Source organism: Festucalex cinctus, chromosome 7 (genome assembly GCF_051991245.1).
Source record: "Festucalex cinctus isolate MCC-2025b chromosome 7, RoL_Fcin_1.0, whole genome shotgun sequence".
Classification (NCBI taxonomy): Eukaryota; Metazoa; Chordata; class Actinopteri; order Syngnathiformes; family Syngnathidae; genus Festucalex; species Festucalex cinctus.
In genome coordinates, this window is record NC_135417.1 from 13,808,971 (window position 1) to 13,825,078 (window position 16,108).

The 16,108-nt window shown below is 39.5% G+C and overlaps 2 protein-coding genes across 2 annotated transcripts in view; one reads left to right on the forward strand and one right to left on the reverse strand.

Annotated features, from left to right (window-relative positions):
• LOC144022666 (semaphorin-7A) overlaps nt 1-11,281 on the reverse strand; it is a 32,732-nt gene extending 21,451 nt beyond the window's left edge. The window contains exons 1-5 of the mRNA XM_077527664.1: nt 10,864-11,281; nt 6,383-6,522; nt 4,036-4,098; nt 1,502-1,597; nt 1,303-1,408 (exon numbers count right to left, since the gene is read on the reverse strand). Of these exons, the coding sequence (XP_077383790.1) occupies nt 1,303-1,408; nt 1,502-1,597; nt 4,036-4,098; nt 6,383-6,522; nt 10,864-10,972 (514 nt within the window). The 5' untranslated portion in view covers nt 10,973-11,281. The remainder of the gene's footprint in view (nt 1-1,302; nt 1,409-1,501; nt 1,598-4,035; nt 4,099-6,382; nt 6,523-10,863) is intronic.
• Nucleotides 1-16,108, forward strand: part of ctsk (cathepsin K) — a 90,298-nt gene that overhangs the window by 41,046 nt on the left and 33,144 nt on the right. Inside the window, exon 7 of the mRNA XM_077527667.1 lies at nt 13,680-13,745. The gene's annotated coding sequence lies outside the window, so the exon portion shown is untranslated. The remainder of the gene's footprint in view (nt 1-13,679; nt 13,746-16,108) is intronic.

Here is a 16,108-nt window from a genome sequence, read left to right on the forward strand (position 1 = left end):
TGCTATCTTCTTCAAATGAGATATTTTTCAATCAATGTCAGGAAAGTGGCCTTGAATGTTGAGGTCACCAACCAATCACAGGGCTATGTTTCATTCACCAAACTAAAAATGGACGTTTGGCATCACGTCTTCCAATCGGCCAGTTTACAGAGGACTTTGAACTCGTCCGTCTGCTACCGTCACTGGACTGTTACGCTCTGGGGAGCTAGCGAAAAGTCCGGCCAACAAGCCGACAAAAATAAGATGGTGGTGGATGAGAATAGCGGCTAGCCTTGCTAGCGTCTGTCTAGTAGTCTTAAAATATTCATGCCAGCGGTACCTCGAGACTAGCGGCAAGGAACAAGGGCAGTGGCGCAAAGTGGAACTCTATCTTCTTCGCCCAAATGTTACTATATGTCTAAAAATGGACAGCCAACAACTGTGTGCTAATGAGAAGCTCACAAAACTTGTAGAATGGGGCATTCATAAGTCAAGGGCAGGCACCACATCCACCCTGGATTGGTTGCCAATCCGTCACGTTCCGAATGAACCCCTGCCCGGTCCTTTTTTCTTAATATTTCAATATTACAGCAGTAATGACCAGAAGACTGCACATTTTCAGTTGAACCATTTACTGGATGCCACACAGCTGTGGAGACCTTTTTTCTTAAGATGCAGAAGAAGGTCTAATCTGTTCAAAATGGTTTCAGCTCTTATACAGTCTTGGCTGCCCACCCTACATGGGGGACAGCACAGCCTAGCCCATGTGACAATGTGGGACCCGGTGGTCTTAATTGATTTTAACTAGATAAATGTGCTACAGTGCAGATATCTAGGAAGATGCCAGGCCAGGACAGATCACAATGACACAAGAGCCTAGCTAAAGTCACCTATCTAATCATTAATTAAGAAGCTTAATCTAACAGATGTCATATAAACAAAATCTCAATAATAGCGGAACCCAGAAGGTGGCTTTCGTTACCAAAGATCATTTTGTTGCCTATATTTTACCTGGCATGTTTGCACAAGCTGCCGTTGCCTTCATTGGCAGCTTGACGAAGCATATCAGGGTAATAAAAAGCATCCTATTCTGCTGTATACAAAGAAACCTTAATAGTATGTTCCTACAAAAGACCATTTAAACCTTGTTCTGTGATATTGTTCAGTTAATGTGTGGGAAATGATCCGCCGGAGCACCAAAATGTGTTGACCTTGTGAGACTGATGAGGGAACAACTGCGCTTTATTCGCTCCAGCGGATGAACATAAACGTTTTTAATATGAGGCTGCGCATGCTGACAGTGACGCACGCACGCTGGTTTACCTGCGGGCAGGCTTATGGACTTCTGCGAGGGGTACTGCGGGGAGATGTCGGAGGGCGACGCGATCTGCCCGACGCCCTGGACGTCGGTCAGCACCGTGTCGTTAACCTGCACGGACACACGTTGGTCAGTCGCGATTTTCATGCTTGAACCCTAGCGCGGCCTTGGAACCTTAACAAAAGGTTTTTTTGGATCGCTTACCAGCATCCAGCAGCGAGGACTGCCGGCATTCGTCCCGCACACAATGAAGGTGTCGTTGACTTTTTCAATGACCGTGATGAAGTTGTCACACTCCAGCTACGAGGCAAAGAGATAACACAAGTGAGACCGAGTAGAAGCGAGGATGCAAAGAATTCGATCCGCTGGCGCTTCGATGGATTCAAGTCGAGCCAGAAAAATGTTGCTTGATTCATCTCTATTCATCTGTCTTCTGTCTTCTCTTTCTCTCTCTCTCTCTCTCTCTCTCTCTCTCTCTCTCTCTCTCTCTCTCTCTCTCTCTCTCTCTCTCTCTCTCTCTCTCTCTCTCTCTCTCTCTCTCTTCATCTCTCTCACTCTTCATCTCTCTTCATCTCTTATCGCTCTCTCTTCATCTCTCTCTCTCTCTCTCTCCTAATCTCTCTCTCCACCTCTCTTCATCTCTCTTTACTGCTCTCTCTCCATCTCCCTCTCTGTCTCTCCTAATCTCTCTCCATCTCTCTCCATCTCTCTCTCCATCTCTCTCTTTATCTCTCTTCATCTCTCTCTCTTCATCTCCCTCCCTGTCTCTCCTAATCTCTCTCTCATCTCTCTTCATCTCTCTCTCCATCTCTCTCTCCATCTCTTCATCTCTCTCTTTATCTCTCTTCATCTCTCTCTCTTCATCTCCCTCTCTGTCTCTCCTAATCTCTCTCCATCTCTCTTCATCTCTCTCTCTTCATCTCTCTCTCCATCTCTTCATCTCTCTCTTGCTGTTCATCTCTGTCTTCATCTCTCTTTATCTTTGTCTTCATCTCTCTCTCTCTTCATCTCTCTCTCTCTCTCTCTCTCTCTCTCTCTCTTTTCTCTTTCTCTCTCCATCTCGCTCTCTCTCCATTTTCTATGGGACTTGTCCTCATTAGGCTCACCAGCTGTCTTTGGGTGAGAGGCAGTGTGCGCCCTGGAATGGTCGCTAACCAATCACAGGTTGTTTTTCACCAAATATGATGATGGTGCACAAAAAAAAAAAAAAAAAAACTTTTAGGGTCAACCTCACCATCAGGGTTGGCAAAATGGGAACGAAGAAATCCCTAACATGCAAGAGTTTATTTGTGGCTCTTACCTCCACCAAGGAAGATTTGTTTCCATGGACATTTGTAACTTGACTTTGTGCATCTCAAAAAACATCCGCTAATGCTAGCTGACAAAGAGCCTAAATCTTCAGTCAGCCGGCAACGAATTTACCAAACACACTTCTCTAATAATAACAGTGAAAAGAGCCAATTAGGATGTGTTGCGGGTGATCATCAACATTATTCATTGTATGCCATCGTAACTACGCCAAAATACTAAACATCCAATTTGTCTTTCACTCAAGTCGTCGTCTTGCAAACAGACACCGGCGCTCCTTTTCCTTCTTCAAGCCGACCCACCTCCCGACTCATCTAATCACAGAATCACAAATCACGCTCAGACACCTTCACTGCCTCCCAGACACTCTCAATTGATTTAACTCCAACAAGAATCCAAATAACACGCTCAGTAGCAGGGTGGCTACGATGCATTATTGCAAAGCATTAGCTCCTCCTGTACCGTAGCGAGTAGACACCCTGCAGTTTTATTACCTAAGACTTTTACAATTTTTCACCCCTGCAAGGCAGTGAAGGTGTTTGAATGTGAGTGGATGAGGAAGTGTCTGATGAGTGATGGTATGGGTTAGTGGGCTTGAATTCTCACTTTAACCACTTCAGACCGGCATTTTTTCTGCTGGGCAAATGTATTATTATTATTATTATTATTATTATTATTTAATTTTTCTTACTGATTTTGACTCTTTCCCTACATAAGACAAACATGGATTTTTGTTTTTTTTAGGGCGGTTATCTCATGTTTTTATTTATTATCATGGACATCAGGATGGTATAGTATGGCTGTAACGTGTTGCAAACATACCAAGCTTATATGTACCGTCTTTAACATTATCACCATGCAAATCAACTTACGATTGTGATTGGTTAGCTAAGGATCCAATCATGACCCAGAAGTGTTGATATAATCCAAATTATGCGTTTTTATTGGTTTAGACACGCAAATATGTCCACTGCAATCATCTATGAGTCCGAAGGGGTTAAAATATTAATCCTCAATTAGTTGACGTCTCATTGCCTTTGAAGGAAAAAAATCTGAAGTCATTCAACCCTTAGCTTACAGACAACCCTAAATTGTCCATAGGTCTGAATGAGGCACTAGTGGTGAAGAAGATGGATGGTGGGTGGATACATCCTTGGAAGAAAAGTCACCAAAAAAAATCTGTTAGACAAGAAATTTCCCCAAAACAGACTGATAAATGCATCTCCTTGGCGAAGGTCACTGAATTCCAGCAAGTGATGCCAGCATTTGCGATCATTATCACTTTCCATCTGGGTGGCATGAGAAGAAAACGTGGCACTAACCTCACAGACCGACAAAGATTATGATGATGGTGAAGATGAATGGAGATGATGAAGATGCGCTTCCGAATGCCGGGGGACAGACAGACGGACACGAGAGAGCGCTTCTACCTCGAGGGGCGCCGCCTTCGCCTTGCAGGTGTCGATGGCGGTCTGGTCCGACGGTGCCGGGATCTGTTAGAAGAGCGCCTGAGTTAGTGGGTGGCACTATTTAACTTCTCTATTCAATTACATTTCAATACAAATTTTTATTTCACTCTATAAACATAAAAAAGATCAACACAAAATAAATGATACTACTACTTAAAGCACTTTACTCGAGCTTTATATCACTAGTTGTACTAGTACACAATTTTTCAATATGAAGGATGTCAAAACCATTTGAGCATTTATTTCGATATCATTGATACCCATTACACAATAAATAGTAAAGCAATACCAATGGAAAAAGTTACAAATCAGCACACAGTAGAACGGTAAATGGTACTTCATTTTATATAGCTCTCAAAGTGCTTTTACATTCAATGACTGTCTTACTACAAATATTTTTCCCACTACAGTACTGCCTTCCAATACTTTATGACATTTCAGCGTGACCCTGGCGACCCGCCATCACATTTGAGCAGTTTGTTGCATGCCTGCTCTGTGCAAGTTCTTTGTACTTGTGTATCTTTGTACATCCTCCACAGCGCTTGGACACGAACGCTCATTAAACACGTAGGAGGCATTTTCTCTCCCCAGCAGCACAAATCTTACTAAAAAAAAATTCTATACAAGAATCAGAAGCAGGACATGTCCACACACTGGCCGCTTTGTTAGGTATACAATTTAATCTGACACTACACAAAAACTCTGCCTTAACAACTATACTATTAGAAACCATATAAAACCGTGTTTTTGTTTTACCCTTACAACATGCTTTAAAGGGATACTTGTCTCATTTAGCCATTTTCAGCAGTAAGAATATAATATTTGTCTATAATTAATGTGATAACTTCATTATTTTTCATGTACAAAAAAAAACCCTAATTTTGCCACTTGCTTTCGACTGGAAATGAAATCATATGCATGCTCAGGAAACGGGTAACGACCAATCATGACTCAGTTCGCCAACGTCACATGACCAAACTCAGAAAACAGGTCAGCCGTGATTGGTCGATACTGGTTTCCTGAGCACCTGTGATGTCATTTTCAGTCGACAGCAAGTGGCAAAATGTGTTTTTAAAGGCATGCCCTAGTTTATTTTTCACTCCCAATCAAATGCATACTGCAAAACTGCTAAAAGATAAATAAATAAAAATGTATATTTAAACACCAAAATGTTAAATCAAACCACGTATTTTTATGTACAGTATAATTCAGTTTCAAGTTTCAACTGTTTTGCGATTCTCAAGAAAGAAGACTTAAACTGCCATTGACAGGCTAATTAGCATAGCTTAGCAATATTAGAGAACACTTCAAGCTGTTTATTTGTCACCCCCAATCAAAGCATACTTTTAAAAAGGGTATGTTTAAACACCAAAATGTTTAATCAAACCACATATTTTCATGTAATGAAGTTCGGCAGAGTTTTCAGCTGTTTTGTGATTCTCAAGAAAAATCTTTAAACTGCCATTTACAGGCTAATTAGCCTAGCTTAGCGATATTAGAGAACGCTTCAAACTGTTTATTTATCACTCCCAATCAAAAGCATACTTTAAAAAAAGAGTATATTTAAACACCAATATGTTAAATTAAACCACATATTAGACATATTATCAGGAGCGTTTTCAGCTTTTAAAATGATTATAAAGAAAAAACACTTTAAACTGCCCATTGGCAGCCTAATTATTGTAGCTTAGCAACATCAGAATGTTGCCCCGTATCCCCGTTTCAGAAATCGTCTGATGTTACACCAGTAGATGATGTCAACTAATTAATCCTCTAAAATGTAATCGCTGACAACATTGATGTGGGCTGCCATCTTGAAGTCACATGAACAGAAGACTCACTGTGATCGGCCACCTGACTTTCTGCCCTCAGCATGTAGCATGATGTTTTAGCAAATATTTTCAAGATTCGTCTGATGAGGCAGAAAACACATTAAGAATAACGTGCACACAGGAGGCTATCGCGCACACACGCGGAGCATCAACATCGCTAATCACAGGTAATATTCTCTCCGCTCGGTGGGAACGACTATTACTGGAGGTGCGCATGGGGACCTTCTCAGCCTCCAGTAGTCCTATAATGAAGGCAGCCAGTTCTAAATTTGGACTTGCGTGTATACTGATAAAACGCATTCCAAATGATTGCTTGAAAATTCGAACTATAACAGGGTTGCCAACAAATGGAGCGTGATATATCCCCGGAATATTAACACATTGTGGCGTGACAAACTGCCAGAGTCAAAGTGAATAAATCATAAATAAATAATTAAATAAATAAGAAGTTTGCTCATTAAATACGAGTGTCCTACCAGCACGTCGCGTACGCCTCGGTTGCTGAAGGTGAGCACGTAGATGACAGCCTGGCCTCCCACGTACAGCGTGTCGCTGCCCTCCTGATGATACATGCTGATGTAGTTCTCGGGTTTGTCAAAGTGGAAGCGAGACGGTTCTGCGGAGGTCGGGACAAAAAAAACAAACAAACAAAAAAACGCGTTAGACGGAAGCTTCTGTCCACAGAAAATAACATGCCCGAAAGAAAAAAAATAAAAATGAAAAAATAAACATAAATGAGATGCAATCGGTGAAGTCTGCTGTAATAACATGTCTGAAAGAAAAATATAAATTAAAATAAAATATTATTAAAGTAAATCTACACTGTAACTCAGGGGTCTGCAACCTGCGGCTCTTGGAGCCACATGTGGCTCTTTAGTCCTTCTCCTGTGGCTCCCTGGGGATCTCTCATAAAAATAAAAATTAAAAAAAATGTAGAAATTAACTTTTTTTTCAAGATACTTATTTGTATTTATAGGATAAATGTTCTCCAAACGAATCATTTATTTAGATTAAAAAATGAATAATTAAATCCATCCATCCATTTTCTTGACCGCTTATTTCTCACAAGGGTGAATTATTAAATATTCCCCCCAAAAAATGTCAGTCCAAATTTTTAAGTTGCCTGAAAAATAAGATTTTTTTTTTCCCCCACGACCTAAAAATGTCCAAAAAGGAAGAGGCAAAAATTTACCATCAAATGTCCATGAAACATGTGAGAATTTACTTAAAAAAAAAAAATAAATCAGAAAAGAAAATGGTCAAAGAGTAACTTAAAATGTCCAAAATAAAAGATATGCTGAAAATTACCATAAAATATTTTTTTGGAATTGCCAAAAAGTCAGAAAAAAATATTAAAACAAACAAACAGACAAACAAAGGCAGAAAAGAAAATGTTTCATAAAATGTAAGGGGGGAAAAAAGAAGAAGAAGAAGAAAAATATTGAAAATTACCATAAAATGTCCAAAAAATTGCCAAAAAAGGCAGCAAATTTTTATTTTTCATGGGCTCTACTTGTCAGCAAGTAGGAACCACTCACCTAGTTGCAACACCCTAGAATGTCAATTAAGACATGTTATGACCCCCAGGTATGATTTGAAATTACAAAAATAATGCATACCATGTCTCAAGTGGTGTAATAGAAAAAATATTTGAATCGGAAAATTGATTCTGATTTAAGAGATGTGAATGCAACAAATCGTACCGAATCAAATTATTGAGATATAAATTGAATCTTTTTTTTATCTTTGAAACAGATGCCACATTGACAGTAACCTAGTGACAAGTTCATTCATATTGCAAAATGGCAACAAGGAGCGTCACACCCTCTCAAACTGAACTGCAATATCGAATCGAATCAGGATCCCACTGAATCGAATCATTCCACTTTAAAATCCATGAATCATATTGTAGCCAATGTATTCAATCATGTTTTATTGGAGAAGTGCACACCCCATTTTTATTTATATTTTTATTTTTTTATCGACAGTAGGTTTTGGTGGACGTCATCTGCGAAGACTCATTTAAATCCGTGTTCAAATGTAATTGCGAGTACTTTTTACGAGCACTCTAAAAGATGACGATGAGACGTTTTGGGATTGATGTGATGAATGATCCCGGCCCTTGCAAATGAACACTTGAAAGAGATAAGCAGGAGAATGAATGTTGTGCGCTTGCGAGCCTTGATTGTTGTTGTATTCATTAAAAATGTACAATCGTACGTTGTCCTCGCAGGAGCGTTTCAGCAGTTAATGAGATTCTCAAGAAAAACACTTAATTAGGCTATGGGAGGACAGCAGAGAAAAGGAAAGATATTTCCTTTTCATAAATACAAAAGCAGTAATGCACGGGGGAATTTTATTATGGCCATATTGTGTACAGCGAATGCTAATTTGTGGCCACTAAACAATAAATTGTGGCCACAAAGTAGAAAAACCTGATGATTTCATTCCCATGACGATCTTGTCTGAGACTTGGCGCTGACGTCAGTTCATAAATGTGTCATTTCTTCACCCACATATTTCGTGAACGTATCCTCGACAGATACGCTTTCAGGTCTTTAGGACCGCGTCTGATGTATGATACTGAGACATGATCAAATATCGATCATGTTTCAAGAAAAAAAAAAGAAAAAAAGAGAAGCACACTTTCTGTTACTCATTCAGTGACAGACTCCATCCATCCTAATGTGTGAAGTCCTTCTGACTAACTAACACATTAGCTGAAACAAAACTATTTAGTCAACATACATTTTAGTGCCATGAACATTTTAGGATATTTTTATGTTGCTGAATCAGAAAATGACATTAGGCTTTACACGATCAGGATTTTTCTGCCAATTAGTGATCAGTGAATTTGAGGGGAAAAAAAAAAGAAGATAACTGATCACCAATTCCATCACAAGATGGAGCAATATATCTATTTACAGTACACAGCTGTTATATGTACTTAACTCATTCACTCCCAGCCATTTTCATTGAGGCAACCCCCTTCGCTGACGGCTGTTTTACTGAATTTTGACTGATTTTGCACGGCCCACAGAATATTGTGTTGTATTGCTATAAAAAATATAGAACCTACCAAAAGAAAGATTAAAGTCTCTTTCTTCATCAGGAAAAAAATGTATATATGTGTACAATTCTGTTTTGCAACAATTAGCATTAGAATGTAATTAAGTTTCACAATATTCACATTCCTGGTGAAAACACTGACAAAAAGAGTTTGTTGCAACATGGCTGATCTCTGATACACTGCTCCCACCTGCTGGCTGTTTTATTAAATAACTACCATTGCTTTAAGCCACCTCTTCATGTCCTAAGCTGCATCAACGCCTTCTGTATGCTCTTGCATAAAAAAATAAAAATAAAACACGTGTAAATATGTTTTTGGGAGTGAAGGACAAAGTATTAAAAACGTGTTTACACGTATTTGGGTTTGGATGAGTTAACAGTCGACTGGTGAAATTTGCAATTTGGGATTGGCCCGGCCCACGAATACCGAAATCCAACATATAATTGACGGCAAGTGAAATAAATGCATGGGAAAAAAAGAATAAACCCCCAAAATCTTCAAAATACACTTGCGATAAACATTGATTATAACATTAATGTCTTAGACACTACAGACTATGACCGATTCTGTTTAAATGCAAAATATCTGCCAATCATACTCATTTGTTTTTTTCACAAATTGGCTCTACTTGTTTTGAGAGATTACATTTTATTTTAAGTGCTAATAGTTACAGTATGACATTGGTATTGTCTTTATCTTCAAATAACAAAAAAAAAAATCAAGCAAAAATTGTGGCAAATAAAGTAATAGTGTACTTGACTTCCAGAGTAACGAGTTAGTTATTTTTTTTTTAACATGCAAGCAATCACTCCGTGGAGACTCAGTAGGTCTATATAATGGTGAAAACTGTCCCCTCAAAAATAACAGCTAGCAACAAAAGTGAGCACACCCCTAGGTGAAAATCTGCCATTTTATTATTTTCTTAAGCTATGCAAATATTCCTTAAATTCTGTGTGACCTCATCCTCACATATGCTGCTTCTGAATGTTTCACCTTGTTGTCTGCCCGTCTGGTGAAATTGGGAAGTGCATGTGTGCGTGCGTGTGCGTGCTCTGCATTGCAATGACTGTTGACTGGCTTATACGTCATCTTTAGTACCGTGTTTGTCCATGCTGTTGTTATTGGGGGGGTCAGACTTCAGAGATCCAGCCCACACACACCAACACACATGTGACGTCACCCCCACCTCTCCTCCATTACGCACCCCCTGCATACATTAGCAAGTAGTGTGAGGTGTAAAAATGTGTGAGTGGAATAAATAACGACAAAGGGGGTGAATTTTCCACGCAATCTTCTCCCCCAATCTTCCTCCCCCTCCTCGTCCTCAATGCACACAAACACACGCACGCACTCACGCGTACACGCACACACATTGTCGCGCACGTGCAATTTGTGTTATTCGATGTCTGGCGTTGGTTGCTGCAGCCGCCTCGCTCGTCCCCGCATTGCAGCCCCGCAAGGACGCGGGGAGCAGCGCGCCGCCTCCACGCGGCCATATTTCACGTCAAGGGTGCAGCCTCGCTCGTGCGTGTGCGGAGGATGGAGGTTGCGTGCGTGCGTGTGCGCGCGTGTGATTGACAGGCGTCTCGGTGCGCTAATTGTAAAAGCGCGCACGAAGCAGCCCGCGTGCCTCCCGCGAGGTTCGCGCCAAACTGAGCCAAATCTTCATAATCTGGCGGTTTCTTTGCGTCAATATTTTTCTTTTCTTCTTATTGAAAAAGATTTAATTAATGTAATTGACTTAAGCAGCAGATGGGGGAGGGGACATTTTAAGGACTAATCCATTTGAGCCCCCCCAAAATGTCCAAATGAGTTTGGACGCTTCAGGCGTGGGTGAAAATGTTTTTAAAAGTGCAGATGATTAAAAAAAAATGCAACTGTGCTTACCGTGAACCACAAATTTCAGCCTGGCCGGCTTTGCCGTCACAGCGGCGGCAAAAAGCCCCACGAGGAGGAGGAGGTGATGATGATGGAGTGCGTTCATCTTCATGCTCATCGTCGCCCAAATGAACTGTCAAAAGATCCCCTCCAAAATGGAGAGGAATGATAAAATATATATATATGTACTCAAAGAATCCAATGCGCGTTGGCTCCCTCCCTCGCGGTTCTGCCGCGTCCTCAGTTGTCCGACGCTTGCGCGCTGCTGGCCGGCTGATGACTTGGAATGAGTCGCGCCGAGAAGGAGAAGAAAAGGAAGCTCCACCTCGTAGCAGCCTGGCAACAATTGGCTGCAACACACGCACACTCACATATTACAGACACATGCACGTTCGAGACCCACACCACCAGTTGGTGAGCTTTTAACACCTTGGTAACACTGTTAGTGCGCTATAACGTCACTCCATAATCTCCATTTTGGTTGGTTTTTGAAGCTCATGTAAGCTTTTGCAAACCATGTGGGTCACCTATTGATTTGGGTTGATGAAAGCAGAAAAATAATCTGTCATAAGCAGTCAGGGAAAGCAAGTCCTTCTCTGAGAAGGACTGACCTAATTCTAACATTTGTTCCATTCATTCCCAAAAGTCGGTTTTCTTCATTTCGTAACATTTTCTCTTGGCCGCACTAGTGTCAGTTTTGTTAATGAAAAATAAATAAAGATATTTTCGTCATCACACATTTTTCACCGGACAAAAACTACACTATAGATTAGACTAAAACTCATTAAACAATAATTGAAACTAAATCTGTTATGTCTGGGGTCACGCCAAGGTTAAGTTTGAGTTCATGACCTGTTAAATTGGGTTCATGACCGTGAGGTCACGTGTCTGTTATGTACTGATGTCACAAGTGTCTGTTTTGAACTGACTAGTTGAAACTATTATCTAGTTTCAACTGGTTTTAGGCCATGTGATGTAATGTGATGTCAAGGGCTATGTGATGTCAATAATCTTTAATCCCTTTACCTGGTCAACAGCCAATCAGATAATTCCATGTCAGTCCTGTTACCCACATGTCTAGCCACAACCAATCAGATTGTTTCCTTGTCTATATAAGCCTCCTGAGAAGTGTGCGTCTTTGTCGGATTTTTACTTCTGTTACCAATGTCTCTCTGTGCAACTCTCTTTGTTTCTCGTCGAGTCAAGTTTGTTCCATGCCTCTCGATGTGAATAAATAGTTAAAACTAGGGATGCACGATAATGCTATTTTCAACCGATACCGATAAACCAATAATTTAGAGGTGCCGATGTCGATAACCGATAAGTAAACCAATAATTGTTTGCAAAATTAACTTGAATACAAATATATTTTCGAGTCCTACTATAAGTCTAACAAATACACTGAAATATTGTATAAACTTTGCACAATGTTTCAATGTATGCAAAGCACCATGAAGCTGAATTTTACTGATATGAGCCACAACCACAGCAGATGGTCTATAATTATTGATGGATTTCTTTATTATCTGGTTTATCTGTATGAAATCAAATTGCCGATAATTATCGGCAGATTTCTTTATTATCTGTTTTATCTGTTTTATTGACGAGACAAGAATTATGATTTTGCAAAATCCTGTCTTTGCTAATCTGTTACTAACACAGTGACAGACACGCTTTCAAGTCTGAAGATAGCGAGTACAATGTAACATTAATGCAGCAGCTATAGGCTAACGTTCAAATAATTTAATCTGACCGCTAACTAATGCTATAGCTAATTTACTAGCTTGTAGCTGTAATTGCGTGTGAAGCTGTTTTAATTTTTTAAAAAGATGACAGAAATTTTTATGTGAAGTAGTTTTAGATTAGATGGAAATGTTCAAAATGATCTGCTGACAACAAAAATGTAAAAGGGTAAAAAAAAAAAATTGTCCTGACTGAAACTATAGACTAAAATGTTGGCAGTTTGTGTTGACTAAAATTGGACAAATAAAATTGGGTTTTCTTGGACTAAAATAATGACGAAAATGATCGATTTATAGTTGACTAAAAGGTGACTAAATAAAAATAGGATGAGGTTGACTAGGTATGATAAAAACTCACAAGTGCTATAAAAATTGGACGAAAACTAAGACTAAATTTAAAAATGGCTGATGAAATTAACACTAGGCTGCACTGTTTCCACTATGTGGATATTAGATTTAACCCCCCCCCCCCCCCCCCCTCTACACACACACACTTTTAATTTTTGTCCAATCAGATTTAATTTTCATTTTTTTCATTTCAATCATTTATTTCGTTTATTTGTAACAGAACAAAGACAATATAAAACAATGTTCTTTGATGTTGAATGAAAAGAAGAAGAAACAGTGTTCCATTACAAATAAAAACAACATAAACAAAAAATAATAATCAAATAAAATTGCATCATAGATTTCAGCTTCTGTGTTCTAATCCAAAAAAATTTCACATACACAAAAATCAGCCCTGGCATTTTGATTTAATCCTGCAAGCCTGGCCCGGCAACACTCCTGACCACTCCACCTAAAATGGTAAAATGGAGGAAAATATATGCACTGCATCAACCCCAAAAAATGCTGGCCCACCGGGCATCTGCCCTCTTTGACATATGGCCAGTCCAGCCCCGGTCAGTGCACAACTGCTCCATGCAAAAGCAACACAACGTATTATTATTTTTTCACATTTTGTCATTGCTCCTTTCTATAATTGTGACCAAGTATCAAATTCATCTTCACCACTATATTTTATGTTGAATTAAAAGCAACCTAATATGAATTAATATGTAGTCTACTTTGTTGTTTTTGCAGTAACAAATTCAAGGGTGTTCTTCTCCTGGAGACTCTGGAACAAATATGAGGTGGAATTCCTGACAGGTAGGACATATTTAAATTGTCATCCCTGAACATAATGTGCCTCAAAGCCACTAATGGCTAAATTTAAGTAATTACCCGGTACTGAAGTGACACCTAATAATAAAGATTACACTTTTTTGATTAGTGGAGTGCTTTGTCCTTTGTGCTTGTAATTGGACGTTAGCATTTTAGCCACCAGATGGCAGCAGCAGCAAGTTTTTGAGCAATCCAGTTGAGGACTTTGACTCCGCCTACCACCTCCTTTGATTGGCTGCTGAACTTTTGGGCACAAATTTATTAGGAAAGGGTGACCGTCAACCAAAGAAGACAAACTCTGACTAACAATGACATTTGATTGCTGATGTCTGTCAGTCATTATTTTTGAACAACTGGCAACAAATATGCCGTTTCTGGTCACTGAATTCTAAATGCAATGTCATCTAACAAAGAGCTCTAAATGGCCTCCAGTTAGTCCCATTTCCGTTAGGTTTATCACTGCTGCATCAGAAATATTCATTGCCAGATGAGCTGCATGTGCATAAAAACGATGTATTTTGTCTTTTGTGAATATGTCCTCATGGCCTGCGAATAACCCGACAGGGATGGCGTCAAGCTGTAACATCATATGTGTGTAGGCAGTGCAGCCACTCTGAGGGGGCCAAGGCCACTTTAATCCAGCCCTCGGGCGAGGTGTCTAGTGGGAGCGAGTGGTAGTATTAAAATAGGCGATATGCGTGGGCCGGCAGACAGACCTTCATAACAGATTGAGACGGTTGAGAGGTAATCCACAAATCCGCACTCCTGCACGTGATCATGGGATGTTTTTCCTTTTTCTGGGTTATTCCTGCCCAGTGCATGAACGTGCTCTCAAGTCCGCCGTATCTTCGCAGTCTTAAAGGAGACGCACAGTGGTGCCTTGAGATGTGAGTTTCATTCGTTTCACACCTGTAACTCAGAGCACTCGTATCTCAGAGCATCTTTCACCACTTGAATCCATTTGAGTGTCCCCGCCAAAAACTGATTTTATAATTGGTTTTTATTATATATTACTTTGTAAAATAGTGACATAAATAAATGGAATGTAAAGAATTAAACCGTTTTTGCCACATGATTTACTTCAGTTCAGTGGTTTTAGTGCTGCTTCTGCACTCTAAAAAGAGAATTGTTGAACCAATTTAATAATATTGCTTTAATTGGTAACACACGATTGAATTAAATTAATTCAAAATTAAGATTATTATTATTATCATAATTATGATTATGATAATATTAATATATATAAAATAAAATTATAATTATAATAAAAATACAAATATTAAGAGTTCATTAAACTTAATATATTCACATTAATTAAATTAATCCAGTGGCGGCACGGTAGTCGAGTGGTTAGCACGTCCGCTTCCCAGTTCTGAGGTCTCCGGTTCGAGTCCAGGCTCGGACCTTCCTGGGTGGAGTTTGCATGTTCTCCCCGTGCCCGCGTGGGTCTTCTCCGGGTACTCCGGTCTCCTCCCACATTCCAAAGACATGCATGGCAGGTTAATTGGGCGCTCCGAATTGTCCCTAGGTGTGCGTGTGTGTGGATGGTTGTTCGTCTCTGTGTGCCCTGCGATTGGCTGGCAACCAGTCCAGGGTGTCCCCCGCCTACTGCCCAGAGCCAGCTGAGATAGGCGCCAGCAGCCCCCGCGACCCTTGTGAGGAATAAGCGGTCAAGAAAATGGATGGATGGATAAATTAATCCAAAATTAAGATTAAATTAATCAAAAACTGAGATTAAGTTAATCTAAAGTGAATATATTAAATTTAATGAACTCATAATTAAACTTAATATATTCACTAATGTTTTCTAAAGTGAATATATTAAGTTTAACAAACTCGTAATTAATTTAACTTAATATATTTACTTTGGATTAATTTAATTCAATCGTGTGTTACCAACTGTAGAAATTTTATTAAATTGGTCAACAATTCTCTTTTTAGAGTGTGACAGTAAATTTAAATGTTCATGCCAGTAAACAGCTTGAAGTCTCTTCTGATGAATCCTCCATCTTGCAAACTGCTGTTTGTTGGGAAATTAGTTGAGTTCACTGCCACCATACCGGGCTCGTATCTCAAAATTTTGCTTGCAAGTCAAAGCAAAAAATAGTCATAACAAAATGATCATTTCTGGAAAAATTTTCAAGTTGGCTCACATATCCCAAAGCGTAACTGTATTATGCATTTTTAAAAACTATTTAAACCAGTTCCCAGATGTTAAATTAGCATTGGGTTTATTGTAAACCATTGTCAGATATATACCATTGGCTAATGCTAATCTGTGCTAACACTTCAATTTACACTTGATCGGAGGGCAGCCACTCCAGACACACAAATATTTGCATGCAGGA